This window comes from Leucopleurus acutus, assembly GCF_964270905.1.
Source record: "Leucopleurus acutus genome assembly, chromosome: 2".
NCBI classification, from domain to species: Eukaryota; Metazoa; Chordata; class Mammalia; order Artiodactyla; family Delphinidae; genus Leucopleurus; species Leucopleurus acutus.
Window position 1 is genome coordinate 76,153,812 of NC_139143.1, and position 10,286 is coordinate 76,164,097.

The 10,286-nt window shown below is 46.9% G+C and overlaps 1 protein-coding gene across 1 annotated transcript; it reads right to left on the bottom strand.

The window, feature by feature from the left end:
* Positions 1 to 1,794: 1,794 nt before the first annotated feature.
* On the bottom strand, positions 1,795 to 8,350 carry HSPA6 (heat shock protein family A (Hsp70) member 6; the record flags this gene model as incomplete). Its single annotated transcript, XM_082858508.1, is given in 6 exon segments — positions 1,795 to 2,216; positions 6,378 to 7,065; positions 7,067 to 7,730; positions 7,732 to 7,997; positions 8,000 to 8,128; positions 8,132 to 8,350. Coding segments are annotated over 6 exon segments (2,388 nt in total).
* Between the last annotated feature and the right edge of the window lie 1,936 nt (positions 8,351 to 10,286).

Sequence of the window (10,286 nt, forward strand, 5' to 3'; positions counted from 1 at the left end):
TGGATAAAGGAGATGTGGTACATATATAGAATGGAATATTACTCAGCCATAAAGTGAACGAAATTGGGTCATTTGTAGAGACGTCGATGGATATAGAGATTGTCATACAGAGTGAAGTAAGTCAGAAAGAGAAAAACAAATATCGTATATTAACGCATATATGTGGAACCTAGAAAAATGGTACAGATGAACCGGTTTGCAGGACAGAAATTGAGACACAGATGTAGAGCACAAACGTATGGACACCAAGGGGGGAAAGCGGCGGGGGGTGGGGGTGGGGGTGTGATAAATTGGGAGATTTGGGGGGAAAAAATGCAGTTCCTCAGACGCACCCGCCAGTTTCAAGTGCCCATGAGCTTGTAGCTACTGTATGAGTCTCGCAGATATAAATCCATGGCCCCCTTCCGAGGCTGAGTTTCAGACAAGACATCGCAGAATCCAGAAGATACCAAAGATTTCTCACAAGTTGGCAGTTTAAAAAGGATGGCAGTCCCCAACAAACACATGAAAGGATGCTCAACATCATTAATCATTAGAGAAATGCAAATCAAAACTACAATGAGATATCATCTCACACCGGTCAGAATGGCCATTATCAAAAAGGCTAGAAACAATAAATGCTGGAGAGGGTGTGGAGAAAAGGGAACACTCTTGCACTGCTGGTGGGAATGTGAATTGGTACAGCCACTATGGAGAACAGTATGGAGGTTCCTTAAAAAACTACAAATAGAACTACCGTATGACCCAGCAATCCCACTACTGGGCATATACCCTGAGAAAACCATAATTCAAAAAGAATCATGTACCAAAATGTTCATTGCAGCTCTATTTACAATAGCCCAGAGATGGAAACAACCTAAGTGTCCATCATCGGATGAATGGATAAAGAAGATGTGGCACATATATACAATGGACTATTACTCAGCCATAAAAAGAAACGAAATTGAGCTATTTGTAATGAGGTGGATAGACCTAGAGTCTGTCATAAAGAGTGAAGTAAATCAGAAAGAGAAAGACAAATACCGTATGCTAACACATATATATGGAATTTAAGAAAAAAAAAATGTCATGAAGAACCTAGGGGAAAGACAGGAATAAAGACACAGACCTACTAGAGAATGGACTTGAGGATATGGGGAGCGGGAAGGGTAAAGCTGTGACAAAGCGAGAGAGAGGCATGGACATATATACACTACCAAACGTAAAATAGATAGCTAGTGGGAAGCAGCCGCAAGCACAGGGAGATCAGCTCGGTGCTTTGTGACCGCCTGGAGGGGTGGGATAGGGAGGGTGGGAGGGAGGGAGACTCAAGAGGCAAGAGATATGGGAACATATGTATATGTATAACTGACTCACTTTGATATAAAGCAGAAACTAACACACCATTGTGAAGCAATTATACTCCAATAAAGATGTAAAAAAAAAAAAAGAAGAAGGAAGTTAGGAGGGAAGGTAAGAGAGGAAAGAATGCCTTTAGAATCTAATCCCTCCAAAATGTTGCTGGGCAGAGAATGAGGCCCCCAGGGTATATAAGGAGGTCAGGGGAGAAAGGGAGGTTTCGCTGCAGTTCTTAGTTTCAGTTCCCAGTTTCTCTCAAGCTTTAAAAATGTATTGCACGCCCTATTTCTCGCTCTTTTCAGGAATTTGCTGAGGGTGAGAAAACGTAAGTTGCGTTGGCCGGGAATCGAACCCGGGTCAACTGCTTGGAAGGCAGCTATGCTCACCACTATACCACCAACGCGGTCGCGCTTAAGCCTCTGAATTATGTATATAAGTATACTACTGGCCATGATGTCACGGCTTTTGGTATTGCTTTATATCCGAGATCCCAAAGCACACAAAACCTTTTCTCGGTGAGGATGGACCCGTCCTTACTCCTCTTAGTCGGCCCCGCCAACTAACGACGCGGGGCCGGGAACGCAGAGACCACCCGGCGCCCGGAGCCGGAGGGCTGGAGACGCGGAGCCCGGAGGGAAAGCCAATGCCTCGCTCGGCCCGGGGAATTTTCTCCCCCGTCGACTTCTGTCGTCCGCGCTCCCAGCTCCGCCGCTTGGCGCGCCCCAGCACTGGATCTACCGGGTGTTGGGTTCGGTAACGGCGATTTGGGGCGGAGGGTTCGAGGGAGACCGGCCAGCAAGCGGGTCCACCCTGGTGTGGCTCGGTCCCCCGAGAGAAGGAGCGAGAGGAGCGCTCGAAGGGACACTGGGGAAATGGATCTTTACAGTTTAGGATTATGAAGAAGTAAGAGATAGGAGTCGGAGGCAGTTTTATTTTTCCTGTTTTGCGAAGAAGTCCAGGGAGAATTCTAAGTTTATTTAAATAAACAGCAAACAGCAATGATATAGTTCAACATCATGCTACCGCGGTGTTTGACAATCTTAGATGGGAATAGAAATACTGTTTTCCGTGGGTCAGGATGGCCGAGCGGTCTAAGGCGCTGCGTTCAGGTCGCAGTCTCCCCTGGAGGCGTGGGTTCGAATCCCACTTCTGACAACCTATATGTTTTACTCACTTTTTTTCCAACATAGAAGTAGGATTGAATTCGTGGAGAAAGGAGTATTGATTAATAAACACCTTTCTGTGCTGCCTATCTACACATGAAGGTTGTGCTTCGCTTTGACTATGAAACTGAATCTATTTAGATCTATCCCTAACTACAAAAATTTTTTTTCTTTCCTTTAGACTCCGGTTTCTCAGTGCCTATTTACTGCATGTAGATACAAGACTCCCCTGAACAAGGAAAAGCCCTCAACCCAGATCCCTAAACTTGCTGTAACTGACCTGAGTCTTTTCATGCTCAGACTGCAGTGTCAAACTTTGATGAGACTCGGATTCCCCAGCATCTTGCCGGGCCAGCTCCCACCACCAATTCTAATTCAGCACGTTTGCTGGGTCCTCAAAGACCCGGAAAGGAAATCAACACACCAAACGGGGGAAAGTATGCGAGAGCAAAGGTAAACTCATGGAGTTGTTTCAAGAACTTTTTCTTGAAGACCGCAAACAAGCTACTCTCTAATTTGGGAGGCGCTGATTTATAGAAAAATCTTGTGCTTTCCTGAAGAGGGAAGAAATGTCAGTCCGAAGAGGCTGAATGTGTGAGGTCCATAAGCATGAGGATGGAAGGATCCTTAGGCTGGTTAATGAAAGCTCGCCAGACAAACTACATTCTTTGTTATTTACTGGGCTGCGACCTTGGGAAATGTATTTGACTTTTCTGAGCCTTAGTTTGCTTGTAGTAAAATGGAGATAGAATTGTTGTGAGGATTGAGATGACCTACCAGCTTATTAGAAATACAGATCTCAGGCTGTACCTCAGACCTACTGAATCTACATTTTATAAGATCCCCATATTTATAAGTCACATTGATATCACATACCTCCTGATAGACTACAATAAGACGGGCACTTCACCCTGTGGTATACTTCCCCAAAACCCCACTGTAATCATGAGAAAACTGACAAACCCAAATTGAGGGACAATCTACCAAATATACCTAACCAGTACTCTTCAAAATGTGAAGGTCTTGAAAAACATCAGAAGATTAAGAAACTGTTGCAGATTGTAGGGTAGACATGATGACAAAATGCAACGAGTTAACCTGGATTGGCTTCTGAAACAGTAAAAGAACATTAGTGGAAAAATATGAAATCCCCTTAACATTAGGGGAAGCTGGATGAAGTATACACAGTGGCTTTCTGTAGTATCTTTACAACTCTTAGTCTAAAATTATTGCAAAATAAAAAGGCCTTAAAAAAAAAAACTTGAAAGTGGTTGCCTGTTAGGAGTAGCACTTGGGTGTGGGGCAAGAAACTGCTGGGGTTTTTTTGTTCTTGTTGTTGTTTGGCCACCCCATGAGGCTTGTGGGATCTTGGTTCCCGTACCAAGGATTGAACCCCAGCCATGGCAGTGAAAGCACAGAATCCTAACAACTGGACTACCAGGGAATTCCCAAGACTGCTTGTTTTTCATTAGAAGGATTGTAGCAAGATTTGATTTTTTAATAATGGGCATATATTTTGATTTAATTTGTTCTAATATTTGGGGGAACAAATATTTAATTTGTTCTAATATTTTTATTGTAATCACGCATAGCTGTGATTACAGTAATCGAACTAAGACTATATATATATATATACACACACAATACAATACAATGACATTTAGATGCCTATTGACAGGAAACAATCCCCAAAGAATCTAAAGCATCAACAATCATTTAAAAGTAGATGAAGTGGTTAGTTTGTTTAAATCCCTCTGTAGAAAAATAGATACCATCCAGATGAGAAGATCTGAAGTGTTTTGACAACTAAGCACAATGAAATTCTCCTTCTTATATACTGTGCGTGTTTTTAACGAGAGAGAGAGAGAGAGAGAGAGAGATTGTTGAAATGCTAGGAAACTGTCTAAACCCTGTAGGTGCCATCATTCTGCTTGAGAAGTTACAAACAGTTTGGGATGGTCAATGTTGGAAGCTGGAAGGAAATTCAGGAAAGGGAAAGTATAATACAGAATGTGTATGTGACATCATCTCTTTTTTGCAGGGTCCTTCAACGGGAAGCCAGCTGGCATAGGACTTAGGCCAGGCGCAGGAAAAAGCACTTAAAAATGTGAAATGACAACCAGGGGACAAATGGGTTGTTACTGCAACCTCTCCACCTGCAAGAAATCACCCTTAGCTAAATATAACGTACCATTGCTCTAACCAAGGCTGTCTTCTTTTCTGAGATAAAAATAAATCTCTCTTTGCACGTGGGAGAGGTACAGTGTGGATTGGGCTGATTGGGAAGTAACTTACACAAATGTATCCTTCTCTTATATGTCATTTAACTGGCAATAGAGTTGAGCCTTAGGATATTTCCCAGGTTTAGTCACTTGCTATAAAAAACACATATTCACTTAATGGATAATGTAAGTATACAATAAAGTATACTTTTTCTCTCAGGGCTCAGCATCCAACTGTGTTCTAAAGGAATAATATGTACAATTTCACAACATCTGGGTGAAGATCTGGTAATAAGTGGAGTTACGGCCTGTTTGTGAGGTGACAATGTATGGGCTCTAGAATCAGGTAGGACAGGGCTCTTAATTCCAACTCTCCCCACCACCCCCCTTCCCCGACTTAATAGCTATGGCCCTTGAGTAATCGTTTAATGTCTTTTAACCTCCAGATCCTCACTTTCAAAAGATGATGTTGCTGTGATGATTACATTGTATAATCAAGTACCTGGTACACAGGTGACAATCAATTAATAATAAGTAGTGATAGCTAATATTTGTTGCTCATATACTATATGCCTAACATTCTTCTTCACTCCTCACATATTTAGTTAATTGTACCTTTATAACAATTCTGAGGTACTATTTCATCATCATCCCCATTATATAGAAGGGAAAACTGAAGCTCAGAGAGTTTAACTTGCGGAGTAGATAAAGTAACAGCACTGAAAACCTAAGCCTTCTGGTTCCAATATAGCCATTTTGCTACACAACTGCCATTGTCATCATCGTCATCATCCTAGGGCTCATCAGGAGAAAGCAGATGGGGCCATGCTATTTCTCTCACATAGATAAGATAATAATAACTTTAATTACACCACTAGACTTACCCTCTCAGTCTAACATATTCCCCAGAGTCCAAGACTTGGGGTCTGCCCTCTAATGAACAATGAATAAGGTCACATTATTAGAGGCAGATAATTAGCATATAAACTCTTTGGCAGTGTGTTAGGACACACAGACTGACAAACTAAACTGGGCTCCTAATACAGAATTTTTATTTTAGGGTCTTGCTAGGGCTTACGTTTCTCTTCATTCTCTGCTTTTCCAGCTCCGCCTCCCTCCCTCTTTTAACACAGTGTCACAATTCTCTCCTGTCTGACCTCATTTCGATACTATCTCAATGTGCCTGCCTCAGACTCTTCCTCTTATCTTGTTTTCCCTTATAGAAATCATGCACACAGCCTCATGAATTTTCTTCCCATCCCTCCTTCCGCACCCACCCCAACATTTTCTGCTTCTGATAGCCCTGCCCCTTCATCTACTTAATTGGATAGAATGAAAACTAAGAAGAAACTTTAAAAGTTTATTTAGCTCTTTTATTTCACATAACAAAATCCATACATGCAAGTAAAAAAATACATTAAATGTAGATAAAAGCAGTGATAAAGTGCCACACAAATGTTCATAATGATTACTTCTGCTTGTCTGAAGTAGGAGAAGAAGATTTTTTAAAAGTCAACTGGCAAATACCTCAGTTATAAAACATACTGACCAATAAAATTCCCTGTTTGGGGGCAAGGTTCTCCTCCACTCCCACCCCTCAAGATAGGCAGGATCATAGTAGACAGTCTAGGAAGTCCACAAGCCCAGCCCTTACAGTCACAGCTGCCTTGCCAGGAGGGGCCATTTAATCGACTTCCTTCCTCAATGACAGGGCCAGTACTGGGGGTTCCCTGTCGGGCTTGAGATCCACAACTGCTACCGCCAGGGACACCAGGCCCCCCGTAGAGCCTGGAGAAGACGGGGTGACAGATATGCTCCAGCTCCCCCTTCTGATGCACATATTCCTCTTTCTCTGCCAACCGGTTGTGCTCCAGCCAAGCAAGGACTTCCTGACACTTGTCTTGTACTTCGCACCTGTCCTCTTCAGGAATCTTGTCTCTAAGTCTCTCCTCTTGCAAAGAGCTCTTCACATGGAAGACATAGGCCTCCAGAGAGTTTTTGGCAGCCACCCTGTCCCTCTGGGCCTCATCCTCATCCTGAACATCCTTGTACTGTTCAGCCTCACAAGCCATCTTCCCCACTTCCTCCTTGCTCAGCCGGCCCTTGTCATTGGTGATGGTGATCTTGTTAGCTTTGCCTGTGCTCCTGTCAGTGGCTGTCACACTCAGGATGCCACCGGCATCAATGTCAGAAGTCACCTCGATCTGGGGGACTCCACGTGGGGCAGGAGGGATGCCCCTGAGCTCAAAGCATCCCAGCCGGTTGTTGTCCCTAGTCATGGCCCTCTCACCCTCATACACCTGGATCAGGACCCCAGGCTGGTTGTCTGAATAGGTAGTGAAAAGTCTGGGTCTGCTTGGTCGGGATGGTGGCATTCCTCGGGATCAGCATAGTCGTCACCCCACCAGCTGTCTCCAGCCCCAGGGACAGGGGAACCACATCCAGCAGCAGGAGATCCTGCACCTTCTCACACTTGTCCCCCATCAACACTGCTGCCTGCACAGCAGCCCCATAAGCCACAGCCTCATACGGGTCGAGGCTCTTGTTCAGCTCCCTGCCATTGAAGAAGTCCTGCAGGAATTTTTGTACCTTGGGGATGCGGGTAGAGCCACCCACTAGGACAGTGTCAGGGATCTGGGCCTTGTGCAGTTTGGCACCCCTTAGGGCCTTCTCCAGCGGCTCCAGGGTGCTGCAGAAGAGGTCCGAGCACAGTTCTTCAAAGCAGGCTCGAGTGATGGAAGTGTAGAAGTCTACGCCCTCAAACAGGGAATCGATCTCCAGAGTGGCCTGGGTGCTGGAGGGCAGGGTGCGCTTGGCGCGCTCAGAGGCTGTGCAGAGCCTGCGCAGGGCCCGCTTGTTCCTGCTCAAGTCCTTCCCGTGCTTCCGCCGGAACTCCTCCACGAAGTGGTTCACCAGCCGGTTGTCGAAGTCCTCTCCACCCAGATGAGTGTCTCCAGCCGTGGCCTTCACCTCAAAGACACCGGCCTCGATAGTGAGGACCGACGTGGAAGGTGCCCCCACCCAAGTCGAAAATGAGCACGTTGCGCTGTCCGGCGGCCTGCCGGTCCAGGCCATAGGCCGTGACAGCCGCCGTGGGCTGGTTGATGATCCTCAGCGTGTTGAGCCCCGCGATGGCACCCGCGTCCTTGGTGGCCTGACGCTGGGAGTCGCTGAAGTGGGAGGGCACCGTGATTACAGCGTGCCTCAGGGGCTGGCCCAGGTACGCCTCCACTGTCTCCATCTTGCTCCGCACCATGGACGAGATCTCCTCGGGGTGTAGAACGCCTTGTCCTCCCCGTGGTAGGACACGCGCACCTTGGGCTTGCTGCCCTCGCTCACCACCTGGAAGGGCCAGTGCTTCATGTCCGACTGCACAGTGGGGTCTGCGAACTTGCGCCCGATCAGTCACTTGGCGTGGAACACTGTGTTGTGTGGGTTCAGATCCGCCTGGGTCTTGGCCGCATCGCCCACCCGACGCTCGGTGTCGGTGAAAGTCAAGTAGCTGGGGGTGGTGCGGTTGCCCTGGTCGTCGGCGAGGATCCCCACCCGGCCTTGCTGGAACATGCCCACGCATGAGTATGTGGTGCCCAGGTCGATGCCTATGGCCACTTCCCTTGCAGCGGGCATGGCTGTGGCTTCTCGCGCTTCTGGGACGAGTGTGATACCGATTCAAATGCAGGAGTCTGCGGAACTTCGAGCGGCTCAGCCGTGGAGGTGCGCTCAGCGGTGCGACTCTCCTGCCTGTCCAGCTCGGATCTGCTCGGCTCCGCTTCCACGAGCTTTTTATCCGGTTGCCGGAGGCCCGCCATACCCACGCCCACGCCGACGCGAACCTTCCAGCGCCTTCGCGGCGAGCCCAGAGACGCCCGGCCCCCCGCTCCGGCTGACAGCCCAGGAGGCGCCGGGCTGACTCCGGGAGAAGGTTCGGGCGGATGGTGCCGTGCAAGGAGGGGCGGCCCCAGCTGCGTCAGACTCAGAGCTGCAGAGGAAGTTCCAGCTTCTCCCGGCTTGTTCTAAGGGCGAGCGGTTGGGGCAGAATTCAGGTAAAGCAAAAACTTCTCAAGAAAACAGTTCTTCCTCTGGGTGGTTCAAGAGGGCTGATCAGAGTCCAGCGGCTCGAGAAGAGCCGGAAAGCATGTCACCACGCGAATAGAGCCATGGCCTCGAGGCAGGGGTTTAAATAGTAGGTTTTTTTCTTAAGTCTTAATTATTATGTTGTTGTTGTTTTGAAACCTAAAGGCAGTGTTTTCGAAATTGTGGCTAAGAGGCGTGGCCCGATTTCTGTTCTGGAATGAAACTAGGGCCAGAGACGACTTTAAGAGATGGCGCTCTCAGCTGCGTTACCACTAGGGGCATTGGTGGTTCAGTGGTAGAATTCTCGCCTGCCACGCGGGAGGCCCGGGTTCGATTCCCGGCCAATGCACTGTGTTTCTTTCTTCCAGGCTATTCTAATTTTAAAAAATTTTTATTGGAGTACAGTTGATTTAAAATGTTGTATTAGTTTCCGCTGTACAGCAAAGTGAATCACTTATACATATATCCAATCTTTTTTTAGATTCTTTTCCCATATAGGTCATTTACAGAGTACTGAGAAGAGTTACCTAGGTCCTTATTAGTTATCTATTTTACATATAGTAGTGTGTATATGTTAAGACTTTTTCTATTCTAGGATTTGTGACACTGAAATAAACAAAACCAGTTAGTTGAAGGCTGGGTTCGTTTGGTTTTTGCTCCTTTACCAAGTCGCATTCCTGAGAGGAGCCGGAACCTGGTGTTGTGGCTTGGGGACCCAGGCATGACCTCTCCACCCAGCCCTGGAAAGAACACAGCACAGGAGGAAGGAGCATGTGGATGGATGAACTGTGGTGAAAATGTCCCTCCTGTGGTTGAGCCTCCTCCCTGGGCCAGTGTCTCCAAGGAGCATCCTCCCAAGGGGCCGGTTGGAAAGGCACAGTGTGCGTTTTTGTCTGAGGCCTGGACGGGTTCCCAGCCAGAGCCCAGGATGGACGTGGGGAGTAAATTCCTGGAGGCTGCAGTCCATCCTATGCCCTGAAGGCCAGGGGAGGATATGAGTTCACTGGTCAGTAAAGCCACATTTGTTCCCATCAGTGCTATGGCCTTGCAAAGTGAGTCGTTGCTATGTCTCACTTTCCTTAATCCAGAATATCCCATTTGAATTTTTTGGTGTTTCTATTTGGCGTGGAGTCCCAAAAAGCCAAAAGAAGGAGACTTTTTGGAGACGTGAGGATGGAAATGGAGGAAAGAGAAGCAAATGTTCTTTATAACCTCCCCATGGGGGAAGGAACTCTGGTTTCCTGCATGACAGACAGGGATAGTCACCACTATACTAAGAGCACAGTACCCAGGGGAACATGATACATTCTAATGTTAAACTCTAGTAGCTTCAACTATTATGTAATATATTATTATTCACCCGATTCAAAGGCAACTCCTAATTTTTAAAAAGAGGAACTAAAAACCTTTGCTCTGTAAATGGGTCTTTTCTCCTCAGATGGCTCAGAACTCTTTGGAATGCTTCAGGGCCTTTGAAGAGGGAGGAGGG